This window comes from Lissotriton helveticus, chromosome 6 (genome assembly GCF_964261635.1).
Source record: "Lissotriton helveticus chromosome 6, aLisHel1.1, whole genome shotgun sequence".
Taxonomy (NCBI): Eukaryota; Metazoa; Chordata; class Amphibia; order Caudata; family Salamandridae; genus Lissotriton; species Lissotriton helveticus.
This window is the reverse complement of record NC_136067.1, coordinates 358,108,483-358,135,580: the sequence shown is the minus strand read 5'-3', so window position 1 is coordinate 358,135,580 and position 27,098 is coordinate 358,108,483. Positions and strand designations below refer to the sequence as shown.

The 27,098-nt window shown below is 45.6% G+C and overlaps 1 protein-coding gene across 1 annotated transcript in view; it reads right to left on the bottom strand.

Moving 5' to 3' along the window:
* E2F6 (E2F transcription factor 6) overlaps positions 1 to 27,098 on the bottom strand; it is a 236,613-nt gene that overhangs the window by 122,261 nt on the left and 87,254 nt on the right. The window contains exon 3 of the mRNA XM_078647792.1: positions 7,171 to 7,387. Coding sequence (XP_078503918.1) covers positions 7,171 to 7,387 — 217 coding nt within the window. The remainder of the gene's footprint in view (positions 1 to 7,170; positions 7,388 to 27,098) is intronic.

Here is a 27,098-nt window from a genome sequence, read left to right as displayed (position 1 = left end):
GGATCCATATGTTCTAGTGCAAGAAGCAAAGCTTTTAGTTCAGCAAACGGCGCAGTGCAGTCCCATAAAGACTGTGCGTACATTTTTTGTGGTGGAATTATCCATCACAGAACGGTGGCACACGCTGCTGAACATTGGTGCTTGGTCCCCAAGGTAGGCCGAGCTGAACCATCAGTATAACTATTTATACTGCTAAAGAGGCAAAACATTACTGGCCATGGGATAAGAATGATCATATTGAAGAAATTCTTGCGTCTCTAAAGACAGGTCAAAAGACGAAATCTACATCAGTAGCTGTCAAGGTTTTGCCCATTTTATCCATCTTGGATGGAGGGCTTTAACATTTGCAACGCTTGCTTTTGTGACAGCTTCTAAGATTGTAATGACAATAACAACAATAATGTGTTTCCCTTGTGCAAGGGGCTGTTCTTTAAGTATAGCCATCTGCACTGCAGTCAGTATTTTTTCAGTGGCTGCAAAAAGCATTTCCGCATTGGACTATAATGTGATTTATATGCCATCAGCACCATTTCAGCCTAATTTAAGGTGATATATGTAAAGCCAATGGCACCCACGACAATACATTTGTAGTTATTTACACGTGTATATAAGTGACGTGTTGCAAGTAAGTCAGATTGTAGTGATCTGAGTAAGTCTTTAGGTTCTGATGTCCAAGGCGAACTAGAAAAATCAGGGTGAATTCGTTCATAATGATTTAAGGCGCTGTGCATAATCAGAAACAAAAGTTCTGCCAAAATGAAGGAATCCTATTAAGGACTGCAGTGTCCTAAGAGTGTTTCGGGGTCGTAGCAGACCACACTTCTCTAGGAAGTGTTGCACAAGGCTTTTTCCCACTTGGGCAAGTTTGTATCCTAGAAATAGGACACTGAGAAATGGTGTATTAGATTTCTCAACGTTGAACTTGTAGCCGGATCCAGTAAATCCCAATATTATGCGATCTACTCTGGATAAATATGTGTTCTTAACTCATCATCCATTAGGTAATATCATCTATATAGGACAATGCATCTAGCTCAATATCACGTAGAACTAACACAATGGGGCAGCAGACAGTCCTAGACTGTTCTTATAACCCTAGGGAAATAGACTGAAGCGACTTTGAAAGTCTAGTCCTGGGAAAGCAGTCCAATATCTGCTTTCAGGTGCTATATTCTGGCAGAAAAAACATTGGAAGGTTGTCTTAAATTTTTCACGGACTAGATTATTTACAAGTGCCATACTATGTGTATTTGTATTGCAAAGGACTATTGACTATTTAAATGTCTATAGTCTAACTCCATATGATATGAATGATCGGTTTTAAGAACAGAAAATGCCGATTATTCATTTGGGAGACACAGGGCTCAATTACTTCCCGGTACTCCAATTGTGAGAGTATTCCTCGAGCAAGTGCTTTAGCATCCCATTTTATTGGGTATTGTGGTTGCACTTGTGGGCTGTACCATAGGGGTATAACATAAGGAGAGTTCTTATCCCAGCCTACACGATTGCAATGGCTAGTGCAAGAGCCCATGCTGCAGAATATGCTTGTTTGACCTCATCAGGAACAAGTGCAGAAAAGGATGGTATAACAACATCTTCAGCTTGGGGGGGATGTTCGTACGAACTCCTGGGGCCAATCGACCTCCGCTAAGAGAAGGTTGTCTGATAATTTCCCCACAATATTACCCAAATGGTGCGCTGTATGTCACCCTCAATTTGTATTCCAAATTATATAATCTATCTGGAGGGGCTGCATGAATGTCTGGGGTTTTAACTAACGTATTGATCAGTTGCTTTCCCTGCCAGAAACTCCTACAGATTCCGGCGCTGTAGGGCCCTCTATCGCACTGTAGAGGAAAGTCACCAATCATTTCCTGTTCAGAAGTGTTTGTGGCATATTTTGCGAATATCATTGCAACTTTCTTTTTCTGAAATTGGCGCTTAAATTGCAGGGGTTTCTCCTCCTTTATCTTTACGTCAGAAATTGGCGCTTAAATTGCAGGGGTTTCTCCTCCTTTATCTTTACGTCAGACAAGCATTGTAAGTTCTTTTTCCTTCCAGTCTGTGCTCAGAAGGCCCCCTCTCCTGTAGAAAGACTATCAGAATGCTGATACCCATCAGGTGCTTTCAATTGTGTGCGATCGCAAAATAAAAGCGTCTGTCAGAGGGTTCTGATGGCGGAGAGCCTCCTGGAGACTGGGAGGGTCCCCCTCACGTTACGCAGGAACCGCCTGACTTTTCCGACATGGCGGCCGCCATGGGGCGCACCGGAAATAGTCGGCAGTCTAATGGGCCGCCCGGAAGTCGACACCCCTCCTCCAATCAGGGAAGAGCAAGGCGGGATCCTGGAACACAAGAAGACTCCGATCGATTCACCCGAGAGTTCGAGGAGGAGGAGAAGTGAAGCAGACGAGGAAGGAGGAGACACAGACGAGGAAGAAGTACCCGAGACCGTTACCACCACCGGGGAGAAGGAGCAGCACACCCACGACAGCTCTGGGGGCACCGCCAACGAGTCCACCACTCCAACCGGGAAAGGAGAGGCTGCGACTTCCAGCCCCGTTGCCCAGGAGGGTCGTGGGTTCAGGCAAGTCCCCAAAACCGGGTTCTTTGCTTTGAGGGGTTGGTGGGTGGGGTTTAAGGGCCATACCACCCCAAAACAAGTCCCTGGCACCTAGGCATCGCACGTTAGGGAGTGACAGGAGCACTCTTTTTCCTATTAACTCAGAACGGTGTGCTGACTCTGTTCCATGTTGTTTTTCTTTCCTTGCCCTGCTCCCGTGGACCCTATTGCCAGCATTTCACCTCTCCTCTGCCAAAGGAAACCAAAAACCAGGTGGAGATAAGCCCAGCAAGGAGCAACAACAAACCACCACCAGTTGACACGGATTGTCTTTCATTCATTTTTTTGTATGACAAATCCCCAAAGACTCCAGGTGGAGACACCCAAGAGACGTATTGGGGCATACAAACTTCACTTTTTCCGTTAATAAAATTACTACCTGTTACTCCCAGTGACAAGACCTCCAGAGTGCTTTTCTTTCCGTAAAACGAGGGACGGACGACCCGACTAATCCATTGCTCACAGAGACCTAGCTTTTTCTTTAGTTTAGGGTTAGTCCCATCTATTTTTTTTTTTTTTAAAGCAAACTCCGGGCTCTGCTTGGCAGTGTCCTCGTCAGAACCAGGCTTGTCACGCTGTAGTTTATTGGGACTGGCTCCCAAAGTATTACCACCAATAGAAGAACATTCTCCGTCAAGTTGCACGAAACATAGTAAGTTAAGCATCTATACAAGTCTAACTAGACCAGTGTTTAATTGCTGTAGCTCATTAACATTGAGGTTTTGTAAGCTGGAAAGGTAGCCCTGTCATTACTAAGGGGAGCCATACGTACATGACTAAGTAACTGCATTAGGGCGTCTTTGAACCAATTTTGATGTACACATTGAGAAAGAGACATTTCTAAAAGCTGATACGCTCCGTAATTTTGAGGTGGTGCAACATCAGTGTATTCATGAATGTCTGTATATTGGCATCCATGGCCCGAAAATTGACCCAAGAATATAAAAGGTTCCAAACAATAGGCTTTGTGGGTTTCAAACACGCCTGCATTGCCAAGGGCATTAAAATTTACATGGACTGCAGGTTTGAAATTGTCAGCTAAAGGTATACGCTGGGGCGCTGCCATTAATAAAACAGTAATGAGAGTCCAAACACTAATATGGGAAATCATTTTAAAAGGTTCAAGCTTGAACAACCAACAGAAAAAAGTAGGTGCTTCCTAAAACAGCGTGGAGGATTAATCCCCAACACCATGGACACTCAGGAGGAGGTGTAATGGTACAATGGGCACACACCAGTACTACACAGGAAACCTTTTAAATAAGTACCTGACCCACTTTGGGCACCATGTCGTAGGGATTCTGCTGGTAAAGCAGAACTGTGCCTTGGGATGACAGGACGTCCTGAGCTGCTGTACCCCTGCCCAGCCCACATTCATTGGTTATATAGGAAGTGATTTTACCGTCTAGGATGTCCCTCGAGATCCAGCATTTAATCGCACAGAAATATAGGCAGGTGTCTTCTATTGAGGTTTCACTGTCAGAATACCTTCCATTGTTCGGCGCTTGATCATGTTGGTGGGGTGTTTGATCCAGCGTTGCAGCCTGTCACCACATCCTTTTTGTGAAATTGTACTCCTTCCAGATAAGTGGCGGTGGGTTTTCATTTAAGCAGCTGCTTACAGTTTTTTTGTCTTATGGATTTGTGGGAGTAATTATCTTTCATGTGTGTGTGTTGGGAAGTTTGGGTTCCTGTTCGATGACTACTCGACCCATACGTAGAACAGTTTAGGCCCAGATGATCTTCTCTCCAGTTGTAACTTTCTGCTGTGGAATGGAGCTACCTTTGTTTGAAGGGACTTTTATTGTATGGATGAAGGAATAACAAGGTAGTTTATTTTCAATTAACTTTGACTGCTTGTTAATACGGCTAGTTAGAAAAGACAGAACATTCTCATTAGGACTTTTCATTTTACTGGAGAGGATCTAAAACTGTATTTGAATTAGGCGCTTTCATTTTTTGCAGTGTCTTAAGTGTGCTATTCATCTATTGCATGGATACGTCAATCTGGAATTTTAGTTGGAGTTCCACAAACAAATTACCACTGTTTATGTACTATGTGTATGCATTTGCAGGACATTGTGCTGTGTTTAACTATTGTTTGCTTATTTACTTTGTTTCTGATTTGTAAACTGAAACTCATGTGAGTTCAGATTTTTACAGTCTTGTGGATAATTAATAGGCTAAGCATAGAGAAGTATATTTAAAGTCCATGGTTTGTTGATATTTTTTATTTTCACAGGTTTCCCCCCCGAGATGTACCTTTCCTAATTCCCTTTCCCCCATTTGGCTTCTCCGTTACTCGGGTGTCAATAATACAGAGAGAGAGCTGCGGGAAGGTGGGCTTCTGGAGAGGTACTGTTCCTGAGGATCTTAAACCGTGATACCACATCAGTACCAGTCGGCCTAAATCCTGGCTAGCTCACAGTGCCTCGCCTGAACTCCTAAACTTCCCATTATTATGGCAACGTAGAACATGATCATCTAATCCCAAAGAGAACCATGGAATCAAATCCTCGCCTTTCGCCACTCACTAATGCATGCCCTTAGCAAACAGAAGTAAGGCATAAATAAAGGTCACATTTATTAAAACTATTGTAGTCTATCATGACGCAAGTGTGCTGTGATTACTTGGCAGATACAACTAAACAACGTACTTCGCATTACTATCAGGCTGTTTAAAATAAACATCACAACAATGGTAAACTATCTTTATGTCTAGGCCCCTATCCTTACTGTGTGAGCGCAGGGATGTATGAGAGATTTCTGGGATTGGCAACAGACCCCATACCTGGTGTACGTGGTCCGCACCATGGGTGTAAACTTAGTTCACACAAAGCTGCAAGTCAGGCTTTGCGGATGTTAGTTTAAGGCTAGATCTCTGCCAAAATTCTCCTCTCTGCCCCCTAGGGGGTGAGACAGTTTATACAATAAAAACAAATGTGTTGGAAAGCAGCAGCTTTGTCATGTGTTATGTCTAAAACTTATGGAGCTGTTGCTGACCGAGCAGAGAAAACAGTACACAATTGTATGTATTTTAGGCAACTTTGGACAAAATGTGCAGACTGAATTCCAAAAGGAATCATCTGAATAAAACAATCCATAGCAACGTTGGGGAAGAGACCAAGCCAGTGTCCAAGGAAGGTGTACAGTCCGCTGGCATCTGCCGGGTCCTCATACCAATTGTCCTCAGGGTCCTCTAAGGGTTGGTATTCATAAGGGTCCATAGGCTCTTACCATTCATCACCCAATCCAGAATCCAGGCCCATAAGAATAAGGCACTGGCTCCAATCTGGGTTGTCTGCCCTCTGGCGGCACCAGACAAAGCCCATCTTGCTCCGTTTTTGAGCCGGGAAGGACAGTGGGGACGACATCGCAACCACTGGGCACTGGGGCGTCAGAGCTGGAGCAGGTGCCAAGGAAGATAGAGGTCACTTGACTGGCACAATCCGGACCAGTCAATGGATCCCTGGGTCCCAACTGCAGCCAAGAATGAATCTTCCAGCGAAATAACAGAAGGGGCCCCTCCCGGACCCGTGGGGCCAAAGGAAGGGCCAGAGGGGTCAGGCTGTCAGAAAATGAGGTGCATGGCCTCAAAGTTCTTTAAGCTGTGCAGGGTCTAGCTTCGGCTCCCGGAAAGTCAAGGAGACACAGAGAGGCCCAGGCACAGGTTCCACCACAGTGCTGGACTTGAGTGCCGATGGCCCAGCCAGAAGACTTACACAATAAAGTTGAGGACCCCTTCGACTATTTTCTTCTTGTGGGACTTACCAGACTTCAAATACAACAAGGACTTCTGGGAGTAGCTCCGCAAACTATCTCTGGATCTTCCTCGCAATCGAGACCTGAAGCATTCCGGAGTTGACCAGTGTAGAGGAGCTTGAGGGACCGCTCATTCAATGCCTTGGATGCATGCTTCTGCAGACCTCTCACATCTTAAAGAGTCGTGGTCACACTTCAGACACAAGAGGCAAACCAAGTGCAGATCAGACACCAACATTTGCTGATGACAGGCGCCGCACAGTTTGAAACCTGCTCTGCTTTTCTGGTGGACATCCCTATCGCACCAGGAGACAAAGTCTTGAAAAAGTGTTTAACAAAAGGTTAGTAAAACAAATTACGCTGGTAGCTCTTCTCCAGATCTGCACTAACAGGTGCAAAAAGAACTGATGTCAGAGTGCTGGAGTGGCGCCTATATAGGCACTACTGCGCATGTCACTTCCGGCACGAACGATGCCGGCAACGCCACACGAAGCCAAACTATGCCACTTACTAGCCCACGAGGTACTGCTCAGCAAAGGATTCCAGATCCAGCCAGCCAGCTGAGGGATATTTTAAGGTAAGGAATCTGCGGCTAAAAGTCATAACATTTTACTTTACTGTCTTGGTACAACAAAAGCAGCCCTCTAGCGTTTATGCATGAAATGATAAAACACTTCCAGGGTGCCAGGACACCCAAAATCATTTTGTACACCAATATACTGAATCAAGAAAATAAACAAATACAATGTGAATGGTAAAACAAGTACATTCCTTAGACTTACACCCACTGGATGAGGTTCTTTGATCTCTTCTGAATGAGGTTGATTCCATCTAGCACGTTAGTGATGTCATACACTCTCCTCTTCCGCACACCTAACGTCTTCGCTACTGCATTCAAATCGACAATACCATCTGGTGCGGCATTGATAACTTCCATAAATCTTTTGGTAAGATGTACTAGTGATACGTCAAAACGAGGTTTTCGCCAACTAGGTTGCTCTATGGAGATGAACAAAACAGTTTATTTCGTTACATAGGGGACAGTTTACTGAGTCCCTTTTATTTTTCAGTGCACACTATTAAGGGGTGCACACACTAAACACTCCACCACCCTTTACCCCAAATAACAAAATAGCCAACATTCATTGGGATATAAAACAAGATATTGGTTTTGCTAAACTTTTGGAATTTAGGATGTGCTAGTCACCTCTCACACCAAGATGTAGAAGGTTATACAGCTGGGCTCCTCGCACACTAGGAGATGTGCCAACAAACTTTTTAGTTGAACAAACGTTGAATTTGGACCCGGGATTCTAAGCGCTAGAAGCCACTAGTATGGTCCCTGATAATAGAAGGCTGATAGAACATACAGATATCTTCCAGCAGAGATGGATTTCGGATTAAGTGGCAGTGAATATGTCCACCAAATTTAAAGTTTTGTTTTTCTTATACTACAATATGTGCTTAATCTGCGGTGTACAGACTTTAGATCCCAGTTAACTAATAAATAGGTAATAAGATCTTGCATGCTTCCCAAGTATTTTAAGAAAAACACCATCTAATTGTGAGGAGGCTTCTTTAAAAATCCTGAGTTAGACTCTCTTAACACAGATCGGCTTAATGGGATATCCAACCTTCTTAAATTATGCCACATCAAAATTGATGAGTTTGATGAGAGTTAATGAGATGATGCTCAGGAGACACGTGTCTGACAATAAGCTTTTTCAATACTGTAAGAATAATCAAAGTATATGAAACAATGGTACACTATTCAATACAAACAATGCATCACCAAGAAATCAAATATTACAATCTGTCATATTCTAAGTATGCCGATTTATTCAGTAAAACAGCAAGAATAGTCTGTACATTTTCATATAAAATGCAGGTGCTCCAGACGAAAAGGAGAAGAAGGTGCTCAAAGAGGTGTGAAGGGAAGGAAAGGCAATGTGCAATAATTACATCAAAGGACTGATAAAAACCTATCCAGCCGCATGAAGGTGAATATTACATTTGGACATAGTAACATCGGGACAGACAATTTCTGTTGTCTGTACTCGTTCACTCAAGAAAGACTGTAGACTTTGACCCCCTTGCTAGTGTAGGTTGACTAATTCTTAAAATGGGGGCTTCATCAGGACAGGCGTGGGGGTGGGGGTCGGGGAAGCATAGACACCTACAATTAATGAATAAGGTTTCATTATTCTGGTGATAGAAATACGAAAATTGGTAATAGTTTGTTGAGAAAACAAAAAATGTGTTGCCATTCAAGACTTGCTTGAAAAACCAGGCAGTAGTTTTCAAAATGATGGGGCCCATAGGCTCCAACATCAAAGAGGCGAAAAACGAAGGACAAGGAATTAGCTGTGAATGAAAAGAACACATGTAAGCATCAGTACATAGTCCCCTTTTATCCGTATCCTGACACGAGTAACCAACGGTGGCACCAGTATACATGCCTACAAAGTAAACGCCTTGCATCACAAGGCTTTTTTCTTCAAAATTTTAATTCAGAATGATTTGTATCGTCAGATGTGTTTGAGTAGGTGTTGTTAGGGTGCAATTAGACTGTGGCTAGAAAACTGTCCTTAAGAAGGTGTTTATTTCACATACTCACCGAAACGCTTGCTTGAGGGCTTCTCCCTCGTGAGGGATCCTATTTACTTCCTGCTCGTCCCGTGGTGCCGCCGAGAGACGCCATTTTGGGGGAGATGGCGCTCCTGATCTCTGGCGCCCGGGCTCATTTAAATGCGCGCTGAACGAACGCGCATTGCTTGAGGGGTTCTCCCTGCATTTTCGTGTGGCTGCATGCTCAGAACGTGGGCCTACTATTTTAAAATTTTATTTTATTAAACCGCCCGCATACTTGCACTTTAAAATCATTCGAGTCTCAGACTCTTTGCACATTTCACTTTTGCTGGAGGGCTTCTCCCTCGTTAGAGGGCTCCTATTTACTTCCTGCTTGTCCCGTGGTGCCGCCGAGAGACGCCATTTTGGGGGAGTTGGCGCTCCTGCTCTTTGGCGCCCAGGCTCATTTAAATGCGCGCTGAACAGGCGCGCAGCGGACGTGCACAGTGGTGCGCGCCAGTGGCGCGCCGAAGACGCGCCAAAGACTAGCCCATCTGCGCCTGTCAGCGTCCCGGAAGCGGCCAGCGTCAGCCATACTGCCCGAAAGTCGCCAGGTAGTGAGCAGAGAATTAGCTACTGTGGTGCCTCTCTCAGAGCACTGGATCGCCTGGCTCGTTGCCACTCTCAGACCTGGGACGTGTCAATGTCCCCTCTCGCCCCCTGCCTAGAATGCGGCTTTTACTTGAAGGGCGAGCGGGCTTCTCCTGCTATCGAGGGCCGTCCCTCGGCTCAGAGGGCTATGGATGTTCACATTAGGGCTGCTCTAATCAATGTCCGTTCCCTCAGGAAACATTACGTTGATGTCCATGATCTTTTGGAGGATAACTCTTTAGATACGCTGTTCCACAGAGACATGGCTTGATGCTTCCTCTGACCCTATTGTTTTCTTTGCCATTCCATCAGGCTATAAGATTCTTAGAGCCGACCCCCTGGGAGGCAGAGGTGGCGGCGTGGCCGTCGTTTTTAAAGATATCTGGGAACTCCATCTTGGGGACTCTTCTGCTTGGGCTAACTGTGAGGTGCTTGATTTTAGTGTGCGCTTCTCAGCACACTTCACTCTGGGGGCCTCTTTGATCTATAGGCCTCCTGGCCCCGCAGGCTCATTTCTTTTGAGCTGTGGGGATGCTATTGCCTCCAGGGCTGTTAGGTTCCAGCACTATTTGATCTTGGGGGACCTCAATATTCATTTGGACTGTCCTGACACTAGGGAAGCGGCTGACCTGCTGGATATTTTCCATCTGGCTCAACTTGTCCAGCACGTCCACCTTCCGACTCATCAGGCGGGCCACCTTTTAGATCCTATGTGCTCTAGCTTCCCCCTTTTCACAGGAGATCCCTGCCCTGTGCCCTGGTCAGATCATTTTTTATCCTATTTTTCCCTGGGTACGATCTAGTGTAGCCCCACAGGTCCAACCCTGCCAAAAACCTGCTTTTTGTAGGATCGATCCTTTGGATTTTAAACTGGCTCTCGACCTCTCTAGACCTATTCTGCCTGGAGAACTGGAGGAGTGTCTGTCAGGGTTCACCACTTGGGTGGCCAAGGCGGCGGCTTCTGCAGCCTCTCCCCGGTCTTTTAGATCGGCCAGAGACTCCTCGTCCAAACCCTGGTTCAATGCGATTTTCAAGGGTGCTAAGCATGATTGCAAGGTCCTGGAGCGTGCCTGGCGTCTATGGCTAAGAGGAAATTGAGAACTACGCAAAACACCTACTATGAGGCCATCGCCGCGGCCAAAGGGCAATTCTTTGCTGCCCGTATTGACTCAGCTAGGAACAATGCCAAAGAAATTTTCTCTATAGTGCAGAATTTTACTTCACCCCGGGCCCAGGCGAGTGTTATTCCTTCTTCCCTCGCCTGGTGTGACACTTTCCCGTTGCTTTAGAGAGAATTCAGGCCATTCAGGCTTCCTTCTCCTCGGGCAATGGCTGCCGCATGGGTCCTTTGGCTGGTCAACCTGCCGCTCCTGCCCGCTCTTTTTCAGCTTTTAGAGCAGTTGCCCCCCTGGAATCTCTCAAAATCCTCAGGGGGCTTAAGTCTGACTCTCCTTCCGACTCTTGCCCGGCCAGGCTCCTGGCTGGGGTGGCAGAGAGCGTGAATGTTGAGGCGAATTGTATTGTCAACTTGTCCCTCCAAACTGCACCGCTCCCTTAAAGGTGGAAGCAGGCGAAGATACTGCCTCTTCTTAAGCAAGCCTCTTTGGATCCCCTTACTCCTGGGAACTATCGTCCCATCTCCCTTCTCCCGGCCATTGCTAAGGTCTGTGAGAAGGTGGTTAACAACCAACTCAGAGTATGTGGAGACAGAGGGACTCCTGCACCCAGCACAATCAGGGTTTCGTGCCTCCCAGAGCACTGAGACTGTCTTAGTGGAGGTGGTGGAGGCTATTCGGGAGTGTCTGGACGGAGGCGGGAGGGCTGCATTGATATTACTTGACCTCTCAGCCGCGTTCGACACGGTCCCCCATGCTCTCCTTCTGGCCAGACTGGCTGAGGTTGGGGTATCGGGAGCGGCCTGGAGTTAGCTTAGGTCCTTTTTGGAAGAGCGGGTGGAACAGATTTGGCTCCCCCTTTTTTCTCTCCCCCCCCAGCTGGTCACCACTGGAGTCCCTCAGGGATCTTCCCTCGGCCTGCTCCTCTAACATTTATGTTACGCCTCTTTTACACCTGGCAGAGGAGCTTGGGGCTAAGGTGATGGCCTATGCCGACGATACAAAGTTGCTGTTCACCTGGGATAAGACCTCCAGCTCCGCCTCAGCAGCTCAACAGTGCTTAGTCTCCATCTTTAAATGGCTGGCTGAAGCGCAGCTGAAATGCAATGAACAAAAATCTGAAATTCTACTGTTTGGCAGATTTCCCGCTGACTTCCATGAGCAGTTGTGGCCCCCTGACTCCCAGCTCCCCCTGGTATCGGGACAGCTGGCAAAAAACCTGGGAGTCTGGTTCGATGAGAGCCTCTCCTTTTCCGCTCATATTAAGAAACTGGCTGGCTGCTGCTTCGGTCTCATTAAGTCTCTGCGGACCTTTTTCCTGCTTCTTCCTCAAGCGGCTAGAGAAACCGTCACCTGCGCTCTGATCCGCTCCCGCCTGGACTACGCCAACGCTCTTTGTTGGGTCCCCTGGATATCTGCTTAAAAAACTTCAGGTAGTCCAGAACACGGCCGCTAGATTGCTATTGGGTATCTCGGCAAGGAATAGCGTGACCCTTCAATTACGCTCTCTTCATTGGCTTCCTGTTGCCGATAGGATCAGGTTCAAATCTCTAGTGTTGGCCCACCGTGCCCTCCATGGCTTTGGTCCCCTCTATCTCCAGAAGCGGTTTTCCTTTTACTTCCCGGCTCGTGCTCTTCTATCTGTGACCCAATGCCTTGCCCGGGTGCCTCGCTTTAGGTTTCAGAGGATGGGTGGCAGCTCCCTCACCGTGAAGGCCAGTGCAGCCTGGAATGCCCTCCCCCTCTCCCTGCGGTCCATTCAGAACCCTGCCACATTCAAAAAGAAACTTAAGACTTACCTTTTTGTTTGCTAATCTCTTCTTGTACAACCTCACAGGCATCGCGCCGGGACACTCATGAGTATCCGCGCGCGCTACAAGTGGAATTAACATAACATTAACAAGTGGGGCTCTGCTTCTAAACCATATATGTGGATGGCACAAAATATGTTATTCACTACTGAGACAGGAACGTTGTGCATTGGTTGCATCCATTAAATGTAAACCATCCTGAACACAGTATTCATGGAATGCATCCATTTGCACTTACGTGTGTTAAGGACAGTGTTGATGTCCCCACCTCTAATGCCCAGTGCAACTTTCTCAAGCACCACCCATCTAATGCTCTCTGGTGGGTGGTCAAGGGTCTGGAAATGTTCTACAAGAGGTGTGCCCACCGTGCCACATCTAATCCTACTGCAGTGCTTCAGGATACGAGCTTTCACTTTCTGGCGTGTCTGTCCTATGTACATGAGCGCGCATGGGCTGTGATCGCATAAATTCCATCAGTGGTATTGCAATTGTTATGTGTTTTCGGACATATTGTGCGTTGTTTGTAGCTGAACTGCTTTGTCTGTACAGTAAGTTTGCATGCCTTACAGTAGCCGGTAATGAGCAGACCACATGGTCCTGGATATTCTAGCCCTTCTTGAAAAAAATGCATTGGGGATCAGATAGTTCCAGGTTGTCTGAGATCAGCTTCTAATGTTTGTTGATAACACGTTTGATGTCATTACTGCAGGTACAATATGTGGTGACACAGATCAGTCTATTCATAGGATCCGTGGTTCGCCGTTAGGATGTCAAAAGGCTCTCCATGGGGTTAAACCCTGGTGAAAGTTGGGCTGAAACTGTCAACATTATCGGCGCCCTCTTGCTCTTCTTGACCCCTTTTTCGTGCACGTAAACAACCGCCATTTTGAACACCATGGTTTCCCTGCCCCTTTTTGATAACCAGTGAGTCTCTCTCCCTCTCCTAGCCTCACGGGCACCACCCCCCCCTCCGCATGCTGGCAACCCCCTCGCTCTCCCATGTCTCGGGTCATAAACCCCTCTCCAGTGCAGCTCTGCCTCGGAATCCCATCCTGTTCCCAGCACGACACCTCCCTCCGTTCCTTTCATGGTCCCAGGTCCTTTGATGTAAACCCCCTCTTTTCTGTGTGCCCGCTTCCCCGTTCCCAGGCCACCACCTGGCTCTGCGGATACTGTTTATTACCCCCAGTACAGTAGGAAGCTTCCCCCCATTGCCGGACCCCCGGGTCGATCAAAAACCCCCACCCTACGAGATCCGATCGAACCCCACCCCTTCCATGGATCGGCGGAATATCCAACTGCGCGATGATCACCACCTGTTGTGACCGGGGTGGGGACTTCAACTGTAACTATGTGGGGGAACGGACCTGAAGGGGAGATTCCGGGGATGTCTTTCGAACATCAAAGTATTAGCGAGAATGTGTTTCATGCAATAAAGTGATTAACTTGTATATAAGAGGCCAGGCCTCAGAGATGCGGGGAGAGCACCTCAGAACGATACCTGCTGTCTGTTTTGCTGTGTGTTCCTCCGGAGAGAATAAAACCTTGTTTCCTGCCTTCCAGTCTCCAGCGCCTGCCTCTTCATTAGTTTAAATACCTTGTGGGTTCAAGAGGCGACACCGCCGGGCAAATACTTGAGGACCTTATATTCTGGTTGGTAGTCTAACCCTTTTACAACCCTGCCCTCTTCCTGGCTCGTTTTACCACTCTTTCAGGAGATCCTCATTCCACCAGACGATTCACAAAGCATTCTGACTCCGTGAAGAAGTTCTCTTTGAGTGAACAGTTACGGCAGATTTGGAGAAACTGGCCGAAGCGGAGATTGTCCATTAGGCCCCTGAGTGGCTGCTGTACCTCAATAAGGTATTTCTCTCCGTGGGTATTCTAAATAGGAGTTGTTTGGAGGGAACCATTCTCAGACTTGAATGGGATGTCCAAGAAGTCCATGCTTTTGGGATCATGAAGGATCGTGAACTTGATATCACCGGATCTCCCATTAAGCCATTAAAAAAAATGTCTGCAACTCAGTTGAGCTCCCCATCCATGTGAGCAGAACGTCGTCAATGTAGCGGTTCCACAAAGTGATGTGTTCCCGGAAAGGAATAGTTGGATGGTAAATAAACGTATCCTCGAAATGGTCCATATAAAGGATCGCTACATCCGGGACGAAAGCTTGAACCCAAGGCAACACCTTTAAATTGTAGAAAAAAACTCCCTTAAAGAAAAAAGAAAATTCCTCATTATTGCGGACTCCAAAAGTTGGATGATAAAACTCGTGGGAACTAGAGCTGGTACTGGTTCTTTTTCTAAAGCACTGCCAATCATTTAAAGTGCCGGTCCTTGGGGAATGCTAGTGTACAAAGACACGATGCCCAATGTGACTAGTAGTTGACAGGAGGGATCAAAAGGCACGTTGTCTACCAATTTGATAGCTTCCATCGTGTCACTCTGATACGATCTGGTGGTCTACGCCAATAGTTTAAGAAGAAATCCATGAACTTGCAGAGTGGTTCAAGCAATGATCCACACCCGGAAACTACTGGGCGTCCAGCAGGATGTTCCATATTCTTATGAATCTTAGGCAGGGTGTAAATTGGTGGTAAGCGTGGTTGCTTGTCATTCAAGTAGTTGAACTCCAAATCCGATAGAAACCCCACATTTTGTCCTTCCTCTGTGACCTTCAGGATAAGCTGGCTTATTTCCTATGTTGGATCTGTGGTTAGCCATGTGTAGCTCACCCCATCCCTCAATTGTGGATAGAGGTTCGTTTTGTAGTCAGGAGTACTTTGCACTACTAAGGCCCGCCCTGGTCTACTGGTTTAATCACAATCAACTTGTTGTCCTTCAGGGAATTAAGAGCCTCATGTTCCCCTTTAGTAATGTTGTATTTCACAAACTGCTTGGTGGAACATACCTCAAGTACATCCCTCAAGACAACACTCTCATAAGTCAATATTTTGTATCACATTATGTGTTTTGGTGGCATGAACGTTGAGGGCACTCTAAGACCAGTATGAGACAATGATGGAGATGGCTGGGAATGTTTGAAGTAGTACCTCAGTTTCACCTTACGGAAGAATCGATGCAATTCCATCTGTATGTTGAAATGGTTGGGATGACTGGTTGGTACAAAAGAAAGTCCTTTACTTTGCACCTTTTCTTCGTCCTCCGTGAGTGCATAAGATGACAGGTTGATGATTTGACTGCTCACCATGGGTAAACCCGTCGCCGGGTCTGGGGGTCTCCCCGTGATTCTCCGGTGGGAACCAAACCGGTTTCCGAATCTGGCCTCGCGGTCTGCCTCCTTCCCAATTCTGGGCCTGTTGTTGCTCGCCCTTTGTGGGCCCTGGCTCCAATTGTATCCTCTCCCTCTGGGTGTTTTTTTTTATACCATGCAGAGCAGATTCCCTTTAGAAGCGTAGATACATAGGATTGGTTTAATAGGAGCCTGGGTAGGTTGCTTTTTTTTTTTTTTAAGTAATTTTTATTAATTTTTCAACACTTACACCCACCTTTACATGGCACTTGTTCAATGGAAGGCACACATCGAAATACATTGCATGACTATTCAGTATTCACAGGTGAGATGACATCAATATCTGTAGACTACGTCATCTTACATTACATCCTGTTCATCTTACTTATCAAGGTCTTCCTCAGTATATGCATTTGATGTCATTCCGAATCACACCGACTCCTCAACCTAGTGCTTCCCGCACGTTCCTGCCCTGCCCTGCCCTGCCCTCCCCTCCCCTCCCCCTTAACTCCCACCGGTGTGCTCCAAACATCATAAACAAGAATAACCAAATGGTGTTCAGTGCTAGGGAATATAGGTCCCTGATCTCACTTCAGCCATACTCCCAGTTCCGTCAGTTCCGCCCCCGCTCCCACTCTCCTATGGACTATCCACACCCATCTACGTGTTTTGTGACTCAACAGCGTCCCGAGAACCCTCCAGCGAGCTTGCGTCCGATTCCGCCTCCGGATGTGTCAAGAGCACCACCAATGCCTCCCATGCTTGTGCAGTTTCCATCGCTTTGTCGTTATTCATTCTCCTGGCTAGTTGGATTCCAACCATGCTCTCACTGGATGCCCATTTTGCAAACTCCACCCTCCATCGCTCCACACTTGGGCTCTGTCTGGATTTCCACTGCCTTGCCAATTCTCGCTTAGCCAACAGCAACCCTAAGTCCATAAACTTGCTTGTGATCTTAGTGCGCTTAAGGTTGCTTTCTGCCATTAATATGTATGCATTCACATTGTGTGTGGTCCTGCAATTCACAAATGTGGTTACTGCAAGCCACTATGTCACCTGACAACTTACATGCTGTTTTGAGTAAATTGATTACACAAGCGTGACACATTAATGCTAGAAAGGGAAACCATTAATTTTTTGTTTCTTAAATGTTCCTCAAATAACCACAGCTCATTAAGTGAGCATTTGTGGAAAAAACCTTTGCAGTACTCCACTGACAAAATAATCTATGATCTATGGTCTGAGAGGTATTCCCATGTTGCAATGTATTTATGATTCCAACCTCTCGTGCCCTAAACTGAATTACTCCTCCATAAGAGACCAGTATTCACTATCTATGTCACACATATTAACAGAGTTGCAAGTGTTTTTCTGCAACTGACTCATTAGGTTTCTCATTATCTCATCATGTGAAGATAGAATTTTTCAGTCTTTGATTTTGAATGTAGTCACCATCCCACTGGTCTTTTATGTACTATGCCTCCCCATTGAGCACAGATACATTTCTATGGTTAATGCCACGTCATATAGGACAGCCCTAAGTAACAGCACTAGGGTTAGATCCATTTGTGTCATCCTTTCTTTCATGAATGCCACATCATAACAGATAGACCCGCACAGGCTCAGTCGAGTCCATATCGGTAATCGGTGTCTGCAGGGCCTTTCTTCTGAACATGCCTGCATTCAGCCGCTGCCCGTGGTACATGCTTAACATGCATGCCAATTTCACACGCTTTTAATAGCAGATTCTGCCGAGCGTGCTTGTCAGTGTCTGGAGGCACTCGTACAGCAGGGCCAGGTAAGCCACAGTTCTCGGAGGATTTTTAGTTTTTCTGAATTTTTGGACTGAGCAAAGTCATTTACCCAGTTCTTACATATAATGGTGGTCTTATTAGCATTTTCCTAACTCTGTCCAACAGGTTCGATTGATTCTTCCACCGTGATGAGGTTACAATGTATGTCACGGTTTCCTATTGCTTCTGTCCACATCTACCAACTTACCCGAGACACGGGTCCTCACGAGTTTCCCCTGTGTTTTGTATTTCAGATTTTAACTCTTGGTCAAGAGTCAGGCGGCACCTGGACCTTATGTTAATACGGAGTACGTTCATTTTGGATGGTATGAACCATGGCATGGGACTTATCTGTTAATGTATATACATTTTTGCCACTACAACTTACAACGGTCATCCTGATTTATTCCATTATTCAGATTAATGACCGGTACAACCCATGATGACATGCAATTTCTAATGCATAGTCCATGGGACACGTTAACTTTATCTGTTTGCCACAATAACCAATTGAATCGATAAGTGGCTATGGGAATTTTCCCTTGTGAGATATGCCTCTTAGATCGGTGTACTGGTGCTTACGTGTTCTTTTCATTCAAAGCCAATTCCTTGTCCTTGCCTTTCACCTCTTTGACGGTGGAGCCTGTGGGCCCCATCATTTTGAAAACAGTGTGATTTTTCAAGCAGCTCTTGAATGGAAACACATTTGTCTTCTCAACAAACTATTCCCAATGTTTGTATTTCCTTCACCAGAATAATGAGACCTTATTAATTAATTGTGGTGTCTCCTCCCTGCCCTGTCCCGATGAAGACCCCATTTTAAGAATTAATCAACCTACACAAGCAAGGGGGGGGTCGAAACAGACGGTCTTTGAGTGGACAAGTACAGACAACAGAAGTCAATTGTCTATGTCACGATGCTACTATGTCCAAAGTAACATTCGCCTTCATGCGGCTGGATAGGTTTTTTATCAGTCCTTTGTTGTAATTATTGCACATTGCCTTTCCTTCCCTACAACCCTCAAGTGCACACCTCTTTTTTAGCACCATCTTCTCCTTTCCCTGAATTGTGTACCACTGCAACCATTTGTTTTGTACTATAATTTACCCGGGCTGGTGGTCTTTCGGGTTACCCCATTGTCATATAACTCGTAAAAATAATCAATGCATTTTAAACACTAACATGTTTTGTAGCGATTGTCCTAAAACGTGTGCACCTGCAGAAAGGTGATCTTTATAGACTGTCTAAAATATACATTGATAAAGATCAAAATGTGCATGTGCTGTGATTGGTAGGGAACGAAGGTTCAGCAGAGATATGCAATAAATGTACTGTCATGATATTGGAAATCTGGAACAGAGCTGTGACATTTCAGTAAGATCATTTTTTCTTTTCCAAATGGAATTAGAGGCAATCTTACAATTCTAATGAGTGTGTGTCAATTACAAAATCAGATGCCGGTATAATGGAAAGTGAGCATGCAGGTTAATGTTTTGGCAAATGTGCTCAGATTAGCACATCAATATAAGTAAATTGGTAAACTTACAAAGTATATACGCAATCAGTGTGCACACCATGGGTGTGGAGCTCTGAGTCCACTAAGAAAAAAACATTTATATGAGTCAAGAAGCAATGTCACATATTTGCCAACTCTTATGAAGATTTACAAATCTCTGAACATTCCAAGGATATAGTAACTCCAAATCAGATTGTTAAACAAATGGATTACTTTCAGTGGGCATATTTCGTTAACGTTCCTGTGGGACCTCATTTTCGTTCACCTTAAATTCAAAAAAGGTAAACGGTAACCGTAAAAATTGAACTATAAGGATCTTATGATGTACACAAAACAAGAGTTCAATGACCTCCCATTCCTCACGTTAGGTGAGTTTCTTAAAGGATGTCCAACTCAGATTGATGCAGATATTGGGAAATTCTTCCCTGCCTAGTTGGTACTCTTAAACTGTTGACATTCCAGGTCAAAAGTTTAATTGCGGTTAAAGAAGGAGTGGCCATGAAATGCGATGGGTACAGATCCACCCACTTTGATTTGTGCAGTCTTGTCCATTCCAGGTCAAAAGTTTAATTGCGGTTAAAGAAGGAGTGGCCATGAAATGCGATGGGTACAGATCCACCCACTTTGATTTGTGCAGTCTTGTCCATTTGTCAAATGAGGACTTTTTTTCTTTTTCCCTAGTTTGCTCTCCACCCTGTGAATTAAATAATACACAATTAACTTCCACAAGCTGTGCCCTCCCCTCACTCCCATGGGAACCCACCCTAACATTAACCTGTGCTTGGTGTATATACACACACATATATACATACACACATATATATATATATATATTCACTGAAAAAACCATAGGTTATAGACCATATATAGTTAGGAATTAGCATTTAAAAAAACCTGATTTTACTCACACAAAACCATTGAAATTCCATATATAGTTAGTTGCACTAACTATATATTGCGCACCCGCAATCCACTGCTGATCATGTCACATATTACATCATTCATGACATGGTCAGTGACATCACTGATGACATCACTGATGACATCTCAAATGACATCACTGATGACATCACTGATGACAACATCCAGTGACTGTATGTTTCTGTAAAGTTAAAATATGTCTTACATATTGAAGAATGAGTGGATGTATAAGTGTCTGGATGAAGGATTTAGTAGGTGCGTGACTGACTGTATGAGTGAGTGATTAAATGTGTCTCACTGAATGCATGGGTTAGTGACTAAACTGTCTTAATTTGTGCATCATTATGTCTGTTGTTCTGTAAACTGCTGCATGTGTTGATCATTAGCTATACGAGAGGCTATATGTGTTATTAATTGGTTGCCCAAGTATTTCTATGGGAGATTGAGTTTGTGTGGGGGTGGCTGGAAGGTGTGTGACTATGCATAGATGTGTGAGCAGTTTATTCACTAGGTGTATGAGTTCAAGAGTGCATGTGGAAACAGCTACATGGGCAGTTGACTGTGTGCATGAGTGTATTGATGAGTGAATGGATATCTCAATGCTACATGTCATAGTAAGTACATATGTAAAACACAGTACATGTGAGAGTTGGCATATATAAATAACTGTGCATGAGAGCCACTGAATGAGTGAGTGGTTGTATCGATCATTGTGAACTTGTATCAGGGATTGTATAAGAGAGTAAATATGTGTTAGTATATGTTTCAATAAGTAAGGTGTGTTTAACTGTATAGTTGAAGAAATGGAGGTGAGATTGTTTCTTTGCATGACTGACTGGGTGTGTGAGTAACTCCATGGATGAGTGGCAGTGTGTGAGTGTCTGTATACACTGAGTGTATCTAAGGTTATATTAGAGTCTGAAGAGGTTTATCGTATTAGCACAAGAATGATGTCAAATGAGATGTCATCAGTGATGTCATCAGTGATGTCATTTGAGATGTCATCAGTGATGTCATCAGTGATGTCACTGACCATGTCATGAATGATGTAATATGTGACATGATCAGCAGTGGATTGCGGGTGCGCAATATATAGTTAGTGCAACTAACTATATATGGAATTTCAATGGTTTTGTGTGAGTAAAATAAGGTTTTTTAAATGCTAATTCCTAACTATATATGGTCTATAACCTATGGTTTTTTCAGTGAATTTTCAAGGTTTTGTAAATGCTAATTCCTAACTATATATGGTCTATAACCTATGGTTTTTTCAGTGAATTTCAATGGTTTTTTAATAGCAAATATCATAAGCTGTCGAATGTCAAGTACGTGAAAACATTTTCGTGTTTATGCACACTGATCTGCTTTGAATGGTGCCCCCCCCCCCTCATTTCTATTAGGAGTACTCTCTCTTTGCAGATAGTGAAAGGTAGTTAACGCAGGCCTTTGCCCCCGTTGTAATACGTCGTGCCTGCTTCTCTCTCCATTTGATTGATTGTTATCCAAGTATTTACTGTTTTAGAATTAGTTCTCTTTGGTTCATTCTCTATTTACAAACAAACACAGAGTCGCAATACTCTGTTTAGTCTTTGCAGATAACGAAAAATCGTGTAAAAAAAAAGAAAAGGAATCGAGCAAAATCAGTAGGCCACTAATGGGATCTCTTTTTGACCTCGCTAAAATGGAAACATTAGGAACAACCCCTCATGACTAATACAAAACTAGTGAGATGAACTGAACTCCACACAATGATGGCTGCAAAACAGCTCGGCTCCGCCACCCACCCCGCCCAAAATAACGATAAAGAACGGCTGCCATGATTGGTTGCGGAATGACCACGACGGAGCTACGAAATGGTGCTGCTCTCATGCTAACCCCAGCTTCAGTCTGAAACATCCAGAAACACTGTAGACTACCAATTCGATCAGTTCCGGTAGCGCCCCAATGTAACCCGGTAGAGAAGAACTAGCCCTCCCCTCTTTGACTGATGGTTCTTGTTGCCTGTCCCTTCTGTTGTCATTTAACAGAACTATTTAGCCTGCTGAAAGGGGTTGTGTTCCGACCGCTGGTTGGTGGAGACATTTTGACTATATTCTGGACCTGCGTTGTCGCGTAATGCGTCATATGACGCGCCGCGTTAGCGCATCCGGAAGTCATCCGGGGCGCGCAGCGCGTAACGTAAGCATAACAAGTCATGTGACTTGTTAATAAAACTTTTCATTGGTTCATTTTACTTTTCTTATTGTAATGATGAAAGGCTTGGTCATATGACCTAAAAATTACGCTTTTCATTACTTCCGAACATTATTTTTTCTTAAATATATGTTATAATGTTCCAGGCTAATGTACTTTCCCGGAAATTTTACAACTGTCCTGCAAGTAAAATATATTCTTTTTTCGAGAAAAAGAGCGTTTCTTCGTCCCATGACGGAGCCGTTGAGCAAAAGAGGGTCGACCTGCTGTCTTAGTCGCCGATACGCCTGAATATGAGATTCTTATCGATCACTTTATGTTGCAGGAATAGAAAACACAACAGCCCTTGACCATTTATCTTTACTGCGTTCCTTCGTATTATACCTTTTACCCTTCATGTAATTGGTCTGCTTTATTTCACTTGCCTTTTAATGATTCTAAAACAGTCACTATTATTAAAAACTTTACCAATGTATATACTACTACCATGTTTTCTTTTAAAAACCTTTATTGTGAAAATTTCATTATACAAATACGAGCCTATAACCACGTGGGCCTGCCACAGAGCAAACTGTAATCGTATATGATGAAGACATTTACACTGTAGAGGAACGTAACGGGCGGGCCATTAGGTTGCAAGAACTAAGGTGTCTAACAGTTACGGAATCGGTGGACGTACATTTTATAATTAAAATACGACAGGGCCAGTTACAATAAAATTATCTAGATATACATTTGCGGGCAAGTACCATGGGTGACGTTAATTCGAACATTCAACAGTACAGTAATCAATAACACATCAGAACTTAATATCAATAGGGATGTCGAAATAGTCAATCAATTCTCGTCCCCGCCCGCCATGTGCTTCAAAACTGCATACGTATCTCGTGATTTCAAGGTTCTGCAACCAGTACACAACAAGGAGTTACGAGTCCCATTTATTCCGGCGCCATTTTGGGCGAGGACGGGCAGGTCCAGGATATAGTCAAAATGTCTCTACCAACCATCGACTATGATGATGTTTATATGCTGTATTTATTAGAGTAACACTCATCTGTCCACATGAAATTAATTTGCCACAATCTAAACATGTCATTTTAATCTTTCCAAAGTTCTTCTAAATATTTGGGACCGTTTCCCTTGCCTCTGAAGCTCTCAGTGCCACTTCTTTGATGAATGTACTAGCAGGTCAGGGGTTCTCCTCCAAATCTCTCTTTTATGCAGCACTATAATTAATTGGTGCCACCTCTCCATATGACGATGCATGGTATAGTTACCACAACTATATTTTTTTTCGGTTCCTCTGGAGAGTTCATCGTGGCAGATGAAGCGTGTAACGTACCGGGCATTTACCTTTTTTTGCATGTACAGGAAAGGAAAAAAAAAATCGAGCGTCCGAGTTCTAAGGTGTCCCAGGGCCATTTTAGTGGACCAGGCCCAAATCCAAAGAACAGGCCGCCATTTTGAGAGTCCTCTTGCAGCCGCCTGTCGCATCAAGAGCAGCCGAAACTCAGCTGAATGGCAACTGAAACGGTAAAGGGGCCCCCTACTACAGCAGACGAGCCTCCACCTAGGAAGGCCCATTCACGCCGGCTCCCCCCCCCTTCGGGCACCCCACGCCGTTATTCGGAGCAGTATTGTAGGATGGCCACACCAGTGCGGCAACTTGCTAGACATCACCTCGGTGGTAACCGAATCTCAACGCCTTGTGGTGTCTTCTATTCAAAAAACATTGTTATGCTGCCTTCGACCTATTCGCCGCAAGTGCGCACACAACTCAACTGCATAGCTTGCTAGACACCACCTCGGTGCCATCCGGATCTTGGAATCTCAGCACCTTTTGGTGTCTTCTCTTCAGAAAATATTGTTGCGCTGCCTTTGGCCCCATTCGCACATCAGTCCGCTACTGACGCCATCTCACAGGCTAATGGGGCGCCCCACGCCAACTTTCAGCATTGTAGAATGACCACACCAGTACAGCAACTTGCTAGACATCACCTCGGTGCCATCTGGATCTCGGCGCCCCACTGCAGATGAAGTGCCTCTCAACTATGAAACCACCACGGTGACATCCGGATCTTGGCGCGTTGTGCTGCCTTCGGCCTATTCGCACATCGGTCCGCTACTGACGCCATCTCACAGGCTAATGGGGCGACCCACGCCGAGTTTCAGCATTGTAGGATGACCACACCAGTACAGCAACTTGCTAGACATCACCTCGGTGCCATCCGAATCTTGGCATCTCAACGCCTAGTGGTATCTTCCATACAAAAAATATTGTTACGCTGCCTTTGGCCCCATTCGCACATCAGTCCGCAACTTAGACATCACCTCGGTGCCATCCGGATCTTGGCATCTCAGCGCCTTGTGGTGTCAGTCAGAAAATATTGTTGCGCTGCCTTTGGCCCCATTCGCACATCGGTCCGCTACTGACGCCATCTCACAGGCCAACGGGGCGCCCCAAGCCGACTTTCAACATTGTAGGATGGCCACACCAGTGCGGCAACTTACTAGACACCACCTCGGTGCCATCCGGATCTTGGCGCGTTGTGCTGCCTTCGGCCTATTCGCACATCGGTCCGCTACTGACGCCATCTCACAGGCCAACGGGGCGCCCCACGCCGACTTTCAGCATTGTTGGATGGCCACACCAGTGCGGCAACTTACTAGACACCACCTCGGTGCCATCCGGATCTTGGCGCGTTGTGCTGCCTTCGGCCTATTCGCACATCGGTCCGCTACTGACGCCATCTCACAGGCCAACGGGGCGCCCCACGCCGACTTTCAGCATTGTTGGATGGCCACACCAGTGCGGCAACTTACTAGACACCACCTCGGTGCCATCCGGATCTTGGCGCGTTGTGCTGCCTTCGGCCTATTCGCACATCGGTCCGCTACTGACGCCATCTCACAGGCCAACGGGGCGCCCCACGCCGACTTTCAGCATTGTAGGATGGCCACACCAGTGCTGCAACTTGCTGGACACCACCTCGGTGCCATCCGGATCTTGGCGCGTTGTATTGCCTTCGGCCTATTCGCACATCGGTCCGCTACTGACGCCGCCTCACGTGCCAACGTATTTTCTCCGCATTTTATACCCTATGCCGCATAACAGGTCATGTGACTTGTTTATAAAACTTTTCATTGGTTCATTTTACTTTTGGTTTCCTAATGATGGAAGGCTTGATCATATGACCTAAAAACAACACTTTTCATTGGATGAAAATTTATTTTTTTTCCCAAACGATGAAAGCCCCACCTTGTTTCTGGATGTTTCAGACTAAACTGGCGTCAGCATGAGAGCACCACCATCTCGTAGCTCCGTCGTGGTCATTCCGCGAGCAATCATGGCAGCCGCTCCCCACCAGAAGCCTGCAGGAGTCGGGGCCCCCAAAACTTTTGATGAATTCTCAAGGCGGAGGGGACGCTTTCGAGAATGGGGTCCAAGACCTAGCAGACAAGCGTCCGATTTCCAAGGTGTCCCAGGGCCATTTCAGTGGACCAGGCCCAAAAAGGAAAGAGCCTGCCGCCATTTTGAGAGTCCTGTGACAGCCGCCTATCGCTGCACCGCAAGAGTGGGCGCAACTCAGCTGAATTGCGGCTTTTGACACAGTGGACCAAAAACGGACGGAATGGCAACTGAAACGGTAAAGGGGCGCCCCACTACAACAGATGACACTCCACCTGGAGAGGCCCGTTCACGCCGCCTCCCCCGGGGCGCCCCACGCCGTTATTCGGAGCAGCATTGTAGGATACCAAAACCAGTGCGGCAACTTACTGGACATCACCTTGGTGCCATCGTTCTGCTGCCTTGGAACTATTCGCACAACAGTTTGCTACTGATGACCCACCCCCCGCGACGCCCCACGCCGTTATTTGCTGGGTGGCAACTTACTAGACATCACTTTCGTGTCATCTAGATTTCGGCGCGTTCTGCTGCCTTGGAACTATTCGCACAACAGTTTGCTACTGATGACCCACCCCCCGCGACGCCCCACGCCGGAAATCTGGACGTTGTGCTGCATTGGGACTATTCGCACAGCCGACCGCTACTTCGTTGTTTTTCCCTAAAAATGTTTATATGTTATTACTATTTTTGTTTTCTTGTATATATTTATAAATTATTAAAGTTTTATAATCTTACTACTTTGTCGGAGTGCTATATATTTTTAATGTGACACATAATTGTAAAAACTTTTATGTACAAAGAGTCATCCCTGGAATCTTCCGCTTCACGCTCGGTCCCCTCCCCAATCACAATACAGGATGGTTTTCAGATAATAGCAACGCTTCTGCTGTGACGGATCTCATCGAGTGTGGGCCTTGATCTACTATAACTCCTTTGAAGAGGGGTGATTCTTTACAGCTGTGGCCATAAACTACATCTGCAGGGCTAGCTGATAGCCTAGGACCGGCCTGGACAATCGGACACAGAGGAAAAGGAGTGTCAGAGGGTGCGGTAGTGAATAGGGCGAAAGGGAGGTGTCGGGCGGGCACAGGGTGTGATTCTCAGGGAAGAGCAGCGCAGATGGGGGGAGGTTTATTACCCATGCATAAGACAGAGAGCGGGGGTGACCACTGCCTGGGTGAGATGCTTGCGAGGGTGGGGAGCCATGCTAAGGATCGACAGCGTGCACAGAGTGGGTCTGGTCAAGGCATCTAAAATGGCTGCCGTGCACGACAAAAGTGTGGCATTTGAAAAAAGACAAGATGGCGCAGACAATGTTTTTCAACACTTCCTGATTTCCTTCGAATCGAACGTTAACAGACGTTGGGGCATATTACCAAAGTTAAGCGATATTTATCCCTAACGATGCATTGCAAAGATTTTTTTACCGTCAGAAATTATCGCAGATAAACCTTGCTATTATCAAGGTTTATCGCA